Below are 15,188 nucleotides of genomic sequence, written 5' to 3'. Positions count from 1 at the left end.
AGGGAGGAAAAGGGAAAAAGGACAGATTTGTAAGAGAGTATACAGCATGAGTGATTAAAAGGCCAAAAGGATGATGGCGCATGTCAAAAGATATTGGTAATGGGGCCAGTAAAGAGATAAAATATAGGACTAAATGCCAACAGCATAATTGTGAGCAGCACCCACTGTCTGGAAAAATGGATGATGATCTGATATTGTTGAACTCAATGGGCAGAATCTTAGGGTTCCACTGAAGGTGACCCTCCCACAGCAGGTTTCCAATGGCGATCTGCCTCTGTAACTGTAAAGTGTCTGATTGAAAGATGAGAGGCTGTTCCTAGAGCTTCTGTTAAGCTTCATTGGAACAGCGCTGAATGCTGAAGATAAAGAGATGGGATCAGAAGGTGAAATTAAAACGACAAGCAACGGGAAGCTCAGGGTCAAGCTTGCAAAATGAATGGAGGTGTTCAGCAACGTGACCACCCAATCTGCGTTTGGTTTCCTCAAGGTAGAGGAGACCTTATTGGAAACAGCAAATACACCATATTAAATTGAAAGAAGTAAAATAAATTGTTGTTTCTCAGTGCACTGGGAGATCGGGGCACCTACGCAATGGTGCCCTAAGCACTCTGCAGCCGGTGACCTTAGGCTCCGCCACCTCCCCCCTTACTGGCTCTTTTTTTGCCCTGAGATTATGACTCACAGCTCACCAAAGAAAATGGTGCCATTCTCTCCCCTTTTCTCACTCGTTCGATACTTAGAATTTTTTTTTGTAAGAGGGCACCCAAGTCTTCTTAATCATGGTTTGTTATATAATTGAGGAGAATTTTATTGTCATTTTAATAAACTCCGTTGATGAAGAAATTATCCTGAACACAAAGCATAAACTGGCTTTAGGAATTTTTGTTACTCGCAATGTTAAACAATTTTGCTTCACAAAAACTATGATGCATAAGATAATTATTTATATATCTTAAATCTACTGAAATATTCGCACTACAATATAATCCAATGGAAATAGACTTATGTCAGATTTCAGCCTCACCTTTGCAGTTTTAACCTCTTTTATTACAACCTGCCTGTTGTCATCTTTAGCTTTAACCAAGAAAGCTTTTCCAAACGCTCCTTCGCCAAGGAGTCTAATCACTTCATATTCATCCATTGTGGCACTTTATCTGTAAGGAACCTGCAATAGAAAGATATATTTTTTTAAATTGTAAAGTGACCCACCAGGCAAGATTTACTGCAGATCTTGCTCTGTTACGACTGACACAAAATGCGTGGCATGATTTAGATGTCAAACCATCCAAATTGCAATTAGGCAGGCACTTTTTAGGGGACAGTCTCACACCACTTCAGATTACCCCAGGTCACAGTAGAACTTCATAAAATCCTTACTGCAACACATCAAGTTCCCAGGCTAATCAGATGACTATTTATGAACTTTTTAACATAATTTTTACACTTTATTTTTAATGACAGCAAAAAGAGTACTATCCTATTATTTTTTCTTTTGACTACATGCAACTGCCATTATTAATTATTATTTATCGACCAGAGGTGTGCATACACATGTAATCCAGCTAGTACAAAGCTCTTCTTTGCCTTGCCATCGACACAGGGAGGGGGAAATCTGTCTTGGACAGCAGCATAAAACAAGTGATAGCAAACTGGCAGCTGGTTTTGCTCTCTAACTAATTTTCTTTTATATTGACTTGAACAATAACTAGGCCAAGTATAAAGCAGGTGATCGATTTGCTATCATCTGTTTATCTCTATTCAAATGCCAGGGACCTGGGCCTTATAGTGCCAGGACCCAGGTTCAATTCCAGCCTTAGGTGAGGGAGTTTGCACATTCTCCCCTTGTCTGCGTAGGTTTCCTCCGGGTGCTCCGGTTTCCTCCCACACTCCAAAGATGTGAGAATTAAATGGATTGACCATGGTAAATGCGTAGGATTACGGGGATCGGGTGAGAGGATAGGCCTGGGTAAGATGCTCTTTTGGAGAGCCGGTGCAGAGCAGATGGGTAGAATGGCCTCCTTCTGCACTGTAGGGATTCTATTGTTCTTTTGTTCTTCAAAGGACAAGTTTTACCCCCAAATCCCTACCTGTCTTTGCATCACTGTGAACAGATACCCATCCCAAACCGCTCCAGTTAGAAATGACACTACTCACAGAACAAAATAATGGTTCAGAATTTGATATGTGAACAATACATATTGCTATCAAGATGTGAATCAGTCAGCATTTTGTAACAAGGAAGAGATACCTTGTGAATTGCCAATTGCCACAGGTTGCTGGTCTATTTCCGTTGATCCAACATTAGCTTTGCAAAAATGCATTTAATCTTCCAGTGATTTTCATGCAGCTGATGAATTTTCACATTAAACTCCCGACCAACAGTCTAGTATTTAACAGTGCAAGAACCGTTTTAACACTCGATCATTGCTAATGATTACCAATCAACCACTCTTGCCAATAAATGAAACATCTCATTCCTTTATGATATGACTTCTTGTTGGAGATTTTAAGTGTGTCAAAATTAAAGTTTTCAAATTGTTTTTCTTACTTTTCCTGTCTGTCTCCTTTTCTCTCTCTCTTAAGCCATTCCCAGCTACCCAACCCCGTTGCTGACTTTCTGCACTTGTTACAGCATTGAATTCTGCATTGAACTCTCATTGACTCCCTTTTCAATCTTTCCTCTGTTTATTCCTCAATCTTTCAATCTAATTGGCAAAGGAATGCACTGTCTCTGCACTTGTTCATCAAGGTCCCAAATGATCAATTGTCCTCTCTGCATCCTTATCAGTTCACACTTCTAGCAACTTGAATAAGTCTATCAAACAGGCATGCCCCACTTCAGCAAAATCTGGGCCAGCTCAATGGCAGGTAAAATTTAATGATGTGGAGATGCCGGCGTTGGACTGGGGTAATCACAGTAAGAAGTCTAACAACATCAGGTTAAAGTCCAACAGGTTTATTTGGTAGCAAATGCCACTAGCTTTTGGAGCACTGCCCCTTCGTCCACCTGATGAAGGGGCAGCACTCCGAAAGCTAGTGGCATTTGCTACCAAATAAACCTGTTGGACTTTAACCTGGTGTTGTTAGACTTCTTGCAGGTAAAATGTAACACAGCTAAGTGTCAAATGCTCATCTAGAGAAAAAATATGGGCACATAGTATCACATGTCACTACTGATGTAAATGGCCACTTTGATCTCACTGTTTAGAATACTTTCTAAACTATGGAGCAGCTATTCTGTAAATTAACCTAATGAACATATTGCCTATTTGCAATGTGTATTCAATAAAATCTGTCATTCTGAAGTTTATTGGAATAGAAATTTATCTTCAACAGTAGTGAGGAGTAATCTACTTCTGAGTTCTTGGCATTTTCTTCAGGATTTTCTTCGGGGCAGCACGGTGGCAAAGTGGTTCGCACTGCTGCCTCACAGCGCCAGGGACCCAGTTTCGATTCCAGCCTTAGGTCACTGTCTGTGCGGAGCCTGCATGTTCTCCCCATGTCTGTGTGGGTTTCCTCTGGGTGCACCGGTTTCCTCCCACAGTCCAAAGATGTGCAGGTCAGGTGGATTGGCTATGTTAAATTGCCCTTTAGTGTTAAGGAAATTAGCAGGTAAACACATGATATTACGGGGATGGGGCCTGGTTGGGATTGTTGTCGGAGAGGGTTGTTGTAGGCTTGATGGGCCAAATGGCCTCCTTCTGTACTATGATTCTATGATTTTTATTCATTTTCTCTGAGGGTCAATTAAATATGATTACATTGTAAAGTGTTTTTATTAAATTGTCTCTTGATTTAATAAAATAAAAATCAGCGTAACTGCTTTCCTTGCACTGATCTTTCTCTTCAACTCTGCAAAACCTCTGATGAAGGGTCATCCAGACTCAAAACTTTGCACTATTCCCTCTCCACAGATGCTGTCAGGCCTACTGAGATTTTCCAGCATTTTCTGTTTTTGTTCCAGATTCCACCATCTGCAGTAATTTGTTTTTTTTCCTAAAATCTAACTTGCTGATCAAAGGTCAATAGTGCACTTTAATTATTAGTCATGTTAAGATGTGGAATAAAGGCTCGGAATGTCACAAATTCAATTTCCAGTCTACTCTGAGTTGTCTGGTCTCGGCCAAGGTAGCAGTATGTTAGGAAAAGGAAACTCAGCCAGGAATCTGTTCCTGATAACCCAAGCTGGAAAAGCCCAAAAGGCAAATGCATCTGTAAAGGACTAGAATATAAAGGGGAGGAGGTTTTGCTTAAGAAAGAAACACTTGCATTTAAATAACACTTGTGAAGTGTGTGGCAATATAATCAGGGCCTAGTTTTAAGGCTGATTAAATTGGATATCCTAAATTAAAGAACTGGGCATATTAAAATCAAACACAGTCAAACCACGGGCAGGCCAAACTTGACTAAGTTCAAATATACAAAGACTCAGGTACATGTCTGTGCCTGGCCCATCAATCGCCCAACAAGGATCATTGCACTGCACTGAGACCCAACAGGAGATCATCGCACCCCATTGAAATGCACCGGCCTATTGTTAGAAGCCCAGATCAGGCCAGACCTTCTGTCAGCTAGAGTTCCTGCAGTTACCTTATCTGGCAACAGGTTGCATGTAAGCAACAGCATGGAGATGGACACCCTGGGGGTGGGCCCCGGTGTCCTGTCAGGTAGACATCAAGAAACCCACTGGGTATTAGAACCCCCTCATTGGCCAGAAACCAGAGAAGTTTCTGGAAAGGCGGGGAGGGAGGGGGATAAAGGTACACATTTCAGACACACCAGGAGTGAAGATTCGACGAGGGAGGCGACCAGAGAAGGAAGGAAGAAGCTGTCATCGAGATTCACCTTCGTGACGACGGACCAGAGGGGCTCAGAGAATCGGGCCTGCAGTTTAACCAAACCATCTTTGCGGATAGTATACTTGAATCTGGGGTATCCTCTTGTTTTATGTGGGGAATTTAAGGGTTAATAGTGTTATTATTAATAAACTTATTGAACCTTTACTTGTGTTTGTCCTTTGTCCAACTTGCAAATAAGGGCATCGGGGTAAAATCTTGAAGTGAGCAAATTGGTCGAAAGCATCTGAGAATTAACAGGTACAACAGGTGTAAATACTGATGTGATGTAGGAAACGCAGCAACCAATTTGCACGCAGCAAGCTCCCACAAGCAGCAATGTGACAATTACCAGATAATCTGATTTTAATGTTGACTGAGGGATAAATATTAGCTGGGGCACCAAAGAGAAATGGCTCTTCTTTGAAATACTGCTCTTGGATTATTTACAGCGCCTTAGAGTACAAACCTAGACACCACTGACAATGCAGCACTCCTTCAGTCCTGTACTGAAATGTTAACCTTGATTTTTGTACTCAGATCTTGCAGTGGGACATGAACTTGTGTCTCAGAAGCAAAAATGTTACCAACTGAACCATAACTGTGATTCTAGACAAGCTACACAAGGCCCTGGTTAGACCACTTTACACACTGTGAGTGCACAGTTTTGGGTACCACATTTTCGAAACTATGGAACCTTGGAAGTGCAGCTTCATCCGAATGTTACCAGGGCTCAAGGGTCAAATTTGGGGGAGAAATTACAAAAAACAAGGCTTGTGTTCCCTGAAATATAGAATGGTAAGGAGTGAATTGGTTGAGATTCCTATGATTTTTAAAGGAACTTATAGGTTAGAAAAATTAAAACTTTACATGCTGGTAAGGGAGTTTAAGGAGAGATGAGCTTTCAGGAAAATAACAGCAAAAATTGGAAATGAAGGGTACCAGTAAAACCTGTCTGAATCGGCCTCACGTACATTAAAATGGAACACCAGTGTCACTGGTGCCAGGATTACTGATCTTCACTCGGAACTAAAATTTCTGAACTGTTTTTTTCTTCTGGGAGCAAGGAAGTTTAGGATAGAAGCAAGGAAACACTTTATAGAATCCCTACAGTGCAGAAGGAGGCCATTCAGCCCATCAAGCCTGCACCAACAACAAACTCACCCAGCCTCTATCCCCATAATCCCACGTATTTACCCTGCTCATCCCCCAACACTAAGGGGCAATTTAGCATGGCCAATCAGCCTAACCCGCACATCTTTGGACTGTGTTAGGAAACCAGAGCACCCGGAGGAAACCTACGCAGACATGTGCAAATTTCACACAGTCACCGAGGCTGGAATTGAGCCCAGGTGCCTGGCAGTGGTGCTAACCACTGTGCCACCGTGCACACAAAGGGTGGAAGTGTGGAACTCCACCAACAAATTAGGTAAATGTTATCTCAACTTAATAATTTTAAATTTGAAAGCAATCAAACCTTTTCTAACCATGGGTACTAAGGGATACGGAGCCAAGCAAGGTCAAATGATTTAGGGTACAGATCAGCATTAGTTCACTGAGTGGTGGTGCTGAATGATCTTTTCCAGTTCCTGTTCCTATTATCACTCTCTATGTAAAAACCCTCATTTGGCTTATTTTTTGGGTACATTATTAAATGTGTGCTTTCTAATGACTGAACTCAATGAATAGTTTTCCCTGATACCCTTATCAAAAAATATTTGTATTCTTGTGCAGCACTGCAGCAACTCAAGAAGATGGCTCAAGGGTAATTAGGGATGGGCAATAAATATTGCCCGTGGCACTGAAGCTCACATCCCATGGTTTAAGAAAAATGACGTGGCTACATACAAGGGAAGAGGTTGGAGGTTGTAAAATCTGTCAACCCAGAGCATCTGTCACACCCTGAGGTTTGGTTAAATCCTTAGTACTAAACCTAATTGTTACCAACCATAATCCTCAGAAGGCAATTTCAAAATTAGGGTTGATCTTGAAGATTTACCTCTCAGGTCTCGATCCTATATTGGCTACAGGTAATTGTTCCAAATGAGCAGACTTCCTGCTTCCCCACTAACACACTGCGGGACTTCAAAAGGAAAGGTACAGAATGAACTCCTCTGCTGTGTACATTTAATTCCAACCCCGCTTTTTTTTTTAACCAACTGCTTTTTCGGGGACAAATAATAATTCGCACCAAACATTCGCATAGCCCAGACTGTTGCCATGGCGATGGAGAAACACAAACCTCTCTGACAACTGCTGAGATCAGCTCGTCTGAAGGCAGGTTTCACAAGGCAGAAGTTTTCAAATACTGAGAAACATCAAAACAACTGGAGGCTCGACTCTTGCTGCCACCTTCCTCTGGTTACAGGGGCAAGGATCATCGCATCGCGGGGCTCCCTGGCTATACGGGGGCCTCCCCTGGTAGAGCAGCCGCCTCTGTGTACCCACAAAGACTCTCAGTGTAAGCAGTCTGCGCTGCTCCAGTGCAGCGGGACTCCAATGTCCAACATGCACTGCAGCCTGAGTCTGCCAGCCATAGAGACAGTCCAGTCCACTGGCCAAGAGTACAGACTGTCAATGTTACAGAGTCATACAGCACAGAAACAGGCCCTTCGGCCCACCATATATATCCTGACTATAAATTACAATCTCTACTAACCCCATTTTAGTTTATTTTTTAGTGTCACAAGTAGGCTTACATTAACACTGCAATGAAGTTACTGTGAAAATCCCCTAGTCGCCACACTCTAGCGCCTGTTTGGGTACACTGAGGGAGAATTTAGCACGGCCAATGCACCTAACCAGCACGTCTTTCGGACTGTGGGAGGGAACCGGAGCACCCAGAGGAAACCCACACAGACACGGGGAGAATGTGTAGACTCCGCACAGACAGTGACCCAAGCCAGGAATCGAACCCAGGTCCCTGGCACTGTGAGGCTGCAGTGTTGACCACTGTGCCACCATGTCGCCCCTCGGTCCACAGCCCACTATGCCTTTGCGATTTAAATGCTTGTCCAGATGCTTCTTAAATATTGCGAGAGTACCTGCCTCCACCACCCTCTCAGGCAGCATGTTCCATATTTCCACCACCCTCTGGGTGAAAAATATTTTCTTCAAATTCTCTCTAAACTTCTCACCTTAAACCTATGCCCCCTGGTCTTAGGCACCTCTGCCATGGGGAAAAGATTCCCACGACAGGTTCACATCTGGGTCAACCTGTTATAAACCACGCCGACATGATGTCACGTTGATGCAGTTTGAAAATATGCCTCAGGCTGAATATAGAACGGGGGGAGGGGGTGTTAATAGCATGTAAACACATTAGACCACAAGATATAGGAGCAGAATTAAGCCATTCAGCCCATCGAGTCTGCTCCACTATTCAATCATGGCTGACATGGTTCTCATCCCCATTTTCTGTAAGTTACGTGTGACTAATAAGTAAACTTTACTTTACTTTACCTTCTCCCCAGAACCCTTGATTCCCTTACTGATAAAAACCTATCTATCCCTGTCTTAAAGACACTCAATGACCTGGCCTCCACAGCCCTCTGTGGCAATGAGTTCCACAGATTCACCACCCTTTAGCTGAAGAAATTCCTCCTCACCTCAGTTTTAAAGGAGCGTCCCTTCACTCTGTGGTTGTGCCCTCGAGTTCTAGGCTCTCTCACTAGTGGAAACATCCTCTCCACGTCCACTCTATCTAGGCCTCTCTGTATTCTGTAAGTTTCAGTGAGATCTCCCCCCATCCTTCTAAACTCAATCGATTATAGACCCAGACTCCTCAACCATTTCTCATATGACAAACCCTTCATTCCTGGGATCATTCTTGTGAATCTCCTCTGGACCCCCCAAATACATATTGAGATGTATTTAAATAGCGGGCATGAACCTGATTATGGTGCCGGCAAGGGGCATTGAAAGTCAGAAGTCGTGATCTCGCCAGTAAGATTTGCAACTTCCAGGTTTCGTCAAATCTTGAGCCTCGGGTGGTGACCTCGAGCTCAAGATCACCCCCGTTGTCTTCAGTTTTGGTCTCCTTATCTGAGGAAAGATGTTCTTGCTAGGAGGGAGCACAGCGAATGTTTACCAGACTGATTCCTGGGATGGTAAGCTAGTAATACAAAAGAAGATATTTTTTCAATATATAAAAGGTAAGAGAGAGGCAAAAATAGCCACTGGATCACTGGAAAATGAGGCTGGAGAAGTAATAATAGGAAACAAAGCAATGGCAGAGGAACTGGATAGTTACTTTGCATCAGTCTTTACAATGGAAGACACCAGTGGGGTTCCAGAGCTCCAGGAGAGTCAGGGTCACAGGTGAGTGTAGTGGCCATCACTAAGGAGAAGGTTCTGGGGAAAGGTCTGAAGGTGGATAAATCACCTGGACCAGATGGATTACACCCCAGGGTTCTAAAAGAGATAGCTGAGGAAATTGTGGAGGCATTGGTGGTAATCTTTCAGGAATCACTGGAGGCAGGGAGGGTACCAGGGGACTGGAAAGTAACTAATGTAACACTGCTGTTTAAGAAGGGAGGGAGACAGCAGACAGGAAATTATAGGCCGGTTAGCCTGACTTTGGTCATTGGCAAGATTTTAGAGTCCATTATTAAAGATGCGATTGCAGAGTACTTGGAAGTTCATGGTAAAATAGGACTGAATCAGCATGGCTTTGTCAAAGGGGGGGGTCATGTCTGACAAATCTGTTAGAGTTCTTTGAGGAGGTAACAAGGAAGTTAGATAATGGAGGACCGGTGGATGTGATTTATTTAGATTTCCAGAAGGCCTTTGACAAGGTGCCGCATAGGAGACTGTTAAAGAAGTTAAGTGCCCATGGTGTTAAGGGTAAGATCCTGGCATGGATAGAGGATTGGTTGACTGGCAGAAGGCAGAGAGTGGGGATAAACAGGTCTTTTTCAGGATGGCAGCCGGTGACTAGTGGTGTGCCTCAGGGGTCAGTGCTGGAACCACAACTTTTCACAATATACATTAACGATTTGGAGGAAGGAACTGAAGGCACTGTTGCTAAGTTTGCAGATGATACAAAGATATGTAGAGGGACAGGTAGTATTGAGGAAGTGGGTGGCTGCAGAAGGACTTGGACAGGTTAGGAGAGCGGGCAAAGAAGTGGCAGATGGAATACATTGTGAAAAAGTGTGAGGTTATGCACTTTGGGAGGAGGAATGGAGGCATAGACTATTTTCTAAATGGGGAAATGCTTAGGAAATCAGAAACACAAAGGGACTTGGGAGTCATTGTTCAAGATTCTCTTAAGGCGAACGTGCAGGTTCAGTCGGCAGTTCAGAAGGCAAACGTAATGTTAGCATTCATGTCGAGAGGGCTAGAATACAAGAGCAGGGATGTACTTCTGAGGCTGTATAAGGCTCTGGTCAGACCCCATTTGGAGTACTGTGAACAGTTTTGGGCCCTGTATCTAAGGAAGGATGTGCTGGCCTTGGAAAGAGTCCAGAGGAGGTTCACAAGAATGATCCCTGGAATGAAGAGCTTGTTGTATGAGGAACGGTTGAGGACTCTGGGTCTGTACTCGTTGGAGTTTAGAAGGATGAGGGGGGATCTTGTTGAAACTTACAGGATACTGCGAGACCCGGATAGAGTGGATGTGGAGAGGATGTTTCCACGAGCAGGAAAAACTAGAACCAGCGGGCACAACTTCAGGCTAAATGGATGATCCTTTAAAACAGAAATGAGGAGGAATTTCTTCCGGCCAGAGAGATAGGTTCTTGATTTATAAGGGGGTCAGGGGTTATGGGGAAAAGGCAGGAAAATGGGGATGAGAAAAGTATCAGCCATGATTGAATAGCGGAGCAGACTCGATGGGCCGAGTGGCCTAATTCTGCTGCTACGTCTTATGGTGGGACTGATGTATGAAGAGACATTAAGTTGGTGAGGATTTTATTTGCTGGAGTTTAGAAGAATGAGGTGGGATCTCATAGAACCCTATGCAATTCTAACAAGGCTAGACAAGGTAGATGCAGGAAGGATGTTCTCGTGATGGGGGAGTCCAGAACCAGGGCTCACAGTCTGAGGATAAAACCAATGGTCTCGACCTTTTTTAAGCACATCACTTTTCGTATCAAAATGCAGCATTGCATCCATTCTTAAAAATTTGACTTTACTAAAACCCCCCAAAATATACTTATGCATAACACTCATGACTTCCTCGGACAACAATTCCACCCTTCTGGCTACTGTTAAAGCACTAAGTGGCATGCTCTTGATGGCTGTCATAATTTGATCTTTATTTTTAAAGTCTTTGAACAAGGTGTTGGCAGGAACCATCTTTGCCGATTGCCAATGCGAAAAGACACATTTCTTTTCAAGCCTTGCCTTTAGCCGCAGGTTTTGAAAAGAGTGACTGCCGAGCTTGCAACATTCCCTTTAACTCCCCAACTTTCTTCGACCGAATAGCGCTGTTTGAAGGGAAATTTTCTTGAAATTGTATGTGCTTTATCTTGTGACACTGTTCCAAAATACCTTTTACTCACAGCTACACTCTGCTGAGACATGAGACAAATTCGTAACGAGAAATTAACTTTCCCATTTGTGGTGGAAATGGTAGATTTTTGCCCTCTTGCAAGTCCCGGCTCCTCGCTCTGCATTTTGTTTCACCCAGCTTAGTCCACGTTTTGGTGCCTGCAATTCGGCAGCCAAGGAGCATGAACTGATTCGCTCATCATCACAAGATTTGCTTTGATTAGATTGATTATTGTCACATGTTTTGGTAAACAGTGAAAAGTATTGTTTCTTGCGTGCTATACAAAGCATACCATTCATAGAGAAGGAAACGAGTGCAGAATGTAGTGTTACAGTCAAAGCTAGGGTGTACCAAAGAGATCGAATTAAAGGATGCTGAGAAAGTTTAGAAGAGTTAGAATGACATTTTAGAAGCATAGAATAAAAGATAGAATTTGAAGATATTGAAGATATGAAGGTTAGCACTGCTGCCTCACAGCGCCCAGGGACTCCAGTTCAATTCTGGCCTCGGGTCACTGTCTGTGTGGAGTTTACACATTCTCCCCCTGTCTGTGTGGGTTTCCTCCGGGTGCTCTGGTTCCCTCCCACAGATGTGGAGATGCCGGCATTCCTCCCACAGTCCAAAGATGTGCAGGTTAGGTTGATTGGCCATGATAAATTGCCCCTTGGTGTCAGAGGGATTAACAGGATAAATATGTGGGGTTACGGGTATAGGGCCTGGGTGGGATTATTGTCAGTGCAGACTCAATGGGCCAAATGGCTTCCTTCTGCATTGTAGGTTCTATAAGCTTGTACAATGTCCTTTAGCAAGGTCTTTGACATGAGACATGTTCTATGTTCTATTGACATGGTACCGCATGGTAGGTTGTTGCATAAGGTTAAATCTCATGGGATCTAGGGTGTGGTAGCTAAATAGATACAAAATTGGCTTGATGACAGAAGCCAGAGGGTGGTTGTAGAGGGTTGTTTTTCAAACTGGAGGCCTCTGACCAGTGGTGTGCCTCAGGGATCGGAGCTGGGTTCACTGTTAATTGTCATTTATGTTAACAGTTTGGATGAGAATATAGGAGGCATGGTTAGTAAGTTTGCAGATGACACCAAGATTTGTGGCATAGTGGACAGTGAAGAAGGTTATCTCGGATTGCAACGGGATCTTGATCAATTGGGCCAGTGGGCTGAGGAATGGCAGATGGAGTTTAATTTAGATAAATGCGAGGTGATGCATTTTGGTAGATTGAACCAGGCCAGGACTTACTCAGTTAATGGTAGGGCGTTGGGGAGAGTTACAGAACAAAGAGATCTAGGGGTACATGTTCATAGCTCCTTGAAAGTAAAGTCAAAGGTGGACAGTGGTGAAGAAGGCATTCGGCATGCTTTGTTTCATTGGTCAGAACATTGAATACAGGAGCTGGGATGTCTTGTTGAAGTTGTACAAGACATTGGTAAGGCCACACTTGGTATACTGTGTGCAGTTCTGGTCACCCTATTATAGAAAAGATATTATTAAACTAGAAAGAGTGCAGAAGAGATTTACTAGGATGCTACCGGGACTTGATGGTTTGAGTTATAACGAGAGGCTGGATGGACTGGGACTTTTTTCTCTGGAGCGTAGAAGACTGAGGGGTGATCTTATAGAGGTCGATAAAATAATGAGGGGCATAGATCAGCTAGATATTCAATATCTTTTCCCAAAGGTAGGGGAGTCTAAAACTAGAGGGCATAGGTTTAAGGTGAGAGGGGAGAGATACAAAAGGGCCCAGAGGGGCAATTTTTTCACACAGAGGGTCTGGAACAAGCTGCCAGAGATAGTAGTAGAGGGTACAATTTTGTCTTTTAAAAAGCATTTAGACAGTTACATGGGTGAGGTGAGTATAGAGGGATATGGGCCAAATGCGGGCAATTGGGTCCAGCTTAGGGGTTTAAAAAAAAGGGCGGCATGGACAAGTTGGGCCGAAGGGCCTGTTTCCATGCTGTAAACCTCTATGACGCCTCACTCCTGTGCCATCTTGGGAAAAAATAAGCCCAAGTCCCGCACATTTCGGCAGTGGTTCAGCAGCCAATGACAATCAACTTTGCAGGAATCCAGGATCGACTTGTCGATCATGATTGACTATTTAGAGACCGCTGGGGTAAACCATTTAGGACTGAGAGAGGAGAAATTTCTTCACTTCAAGAGTGGTAAGCCTGTGAAATTCACTACCACAGAAAATGGTTGAGGCCAAAACATTGTTTGTTTTCAAGAAGCAGTCAGATATAGCTCTTGGGGCCTAAGGGATCAAGGCATCTGGGGGGAAAGCGGGAAAAGATGACTGAGTTGGAAGATCAGGCATGATCATAATGAATAGTGGAGCAGGCTCGAAGGGTTGAATGGCTCCTATTTTCTATGTGTAATAGCAAATATTAATTTATAACAACATCAGAGATGCTTCCATATGGAATTTTTTGAAAATAACACAATTCTACTAAGCAAAGAACACCAACTTAGAGCAGCTAATTATGCTGCATTTGCAAAGGACACAAGCTGCTTTATTCGGAGCCCTCAGAGAGAAGTCACATGATCCAGCTCTTGGAAGAAAAGATACTGAATTTTGAATAGTCAGAGGTACTGCCACAGGGACTACAGCCTTGTGCTGTCTCTTTTTCTTTTGAAACCTCTCTCAAAAGACCTCATTGGCTGCAAACCAAGTTCTTAAAGAAGAATTCCGAATCAACCAGGCATGACTGTAGAACCCACTGCTCCACTGTGGAAAGGGACCCTTCAACTGTAAGCAAGTCTCTGGGACAATCCATTTTTTTTTTTTTCTGACTTTACTTTCTAATTGGAAAAATCTTTCTTAGATCTGATGCTCTGCAATTTTATTTCTTTCGAGCATGCTTGGGGGGTGTGTTGTTTTTGCAATAGTGGGTAGTTGGACATAATTGTATATTTTAAATCTTCCATGAATTATTTCTGCATCTTTATCTGAGTGAATTTTAGAAATAAAACTGTTTACTTGTTCAGTTAAGGAACCTGACTAAGGAATCTCACTGGATTATTTCTTGCACCGAGCTACAAATATAGTTAAACCATGGAATTCCTACAATACAGAAGAAAGCCATTTGGCCCATCGAGCCTGCACCGACAACTATCCCACCCAGGCCCTAACCCCATATTTACCATGACATTGAGGGGGCAATTTAGCATAGCCAATCCGCCTAACCCGCACATCTTTGGACTGTGGGAGGAAACCGGAGCACCCGGAGGAAACCCACGCAGACACGGGGAAAACGTGCAAACTACACAAAGCCACCCAAAGCCAGGTCCCTGGCACTGTGTGGCAGCAGTGCTAACCACTGTGCCACCGCAATATATATTAATTTGGGAGTGACATCTCAATTTTAAATTCAAATTCTGTTATCACCAATTCAGGAATGGGTGTTGAAAACAGGTGAATACCTGTGTATGTGACCTGGCCCACCTGTACAAGATCTATTTCTTTAAAAATCTACTCTATCACAAGCTCTAGGAAAACCCAATGCTACTGTCTTATGATCTCTAAAAGACCGAATAAGCTGATCCCACACAATTAAATCTGACCATGACCGAGGCACTGGGTGCAAAGGTATTCCTCCCTCAGCAGAGGGCAATGGAGGCAGGTCCGACTGAGGTATTCAAAAGGGAATTGGATTGCTACTTGAAAAGAAAGAATGTGCAAGTTACAGGGATAAGACAGCGGAGTGATATTAGGTAGAATGCTCTATCAGAGTCAGGACAGAGGGGCCAAATGGCCTCCTTCTGCACTATAAACATTCTGTGATTTCAACGAGGCTTCTGGCAAACAAGGTAGAATGAAAAAGAATTCAAAAGAAACAATGTTT

At 43.3% G+C, this 15,188-nt stretch overlaps 1 protein-coding gene across 1 annotated transcript in view; it reads right to left on the bottom strand.

Moving 5' to 3' along the window:
• The window catches only part of LOC144499468 (serine/threonine-protein kinase Nek5-like), a 40,501-nt gene extending 33,384 nt beyond the window's left edge, over positions 1-7,117 (bottom strand). Inside the window, exons 1-2 of the mRNA XM_078221456.1 lie at positions 7,078-7,117; positions 1,025-1,165 (exon numbers count right to left, since the gene is read on the bottom strand). Of these exons, the coding sequence (XP_078077582.1) occupies positions 1,025-1,141 (117 nt within the window). The 5' untranslated portion in view covers positions 1,142-1,165; positions 7,078-7,117. The remainder of the gene's footprint in view (positions 1-1,024; positions 1,166-7,077) is intronic.
• Positions 7,118-15,188: the final 8,071 nt, after the last annotated feature.

Source organism: Mustelus asterias, chromosome 10 (genome assembly GCF_964213995.1).
Source record: "Mustelus asterias chromosome 10, sMusAst1.hap1.1, whole genome shotgun sequence".
Classification (NCBI taxonomy): Eukaryota; Metazoa; Chordata; class Chondrichthyes; order Carcharhiniformes; family Triakidae; genus Mustelus; species Mustelus asterias.
Note: the sequence above shows the minus strand (reverse complement) of the source record. Positions and strands in the feature narration are given on the sequence as shown.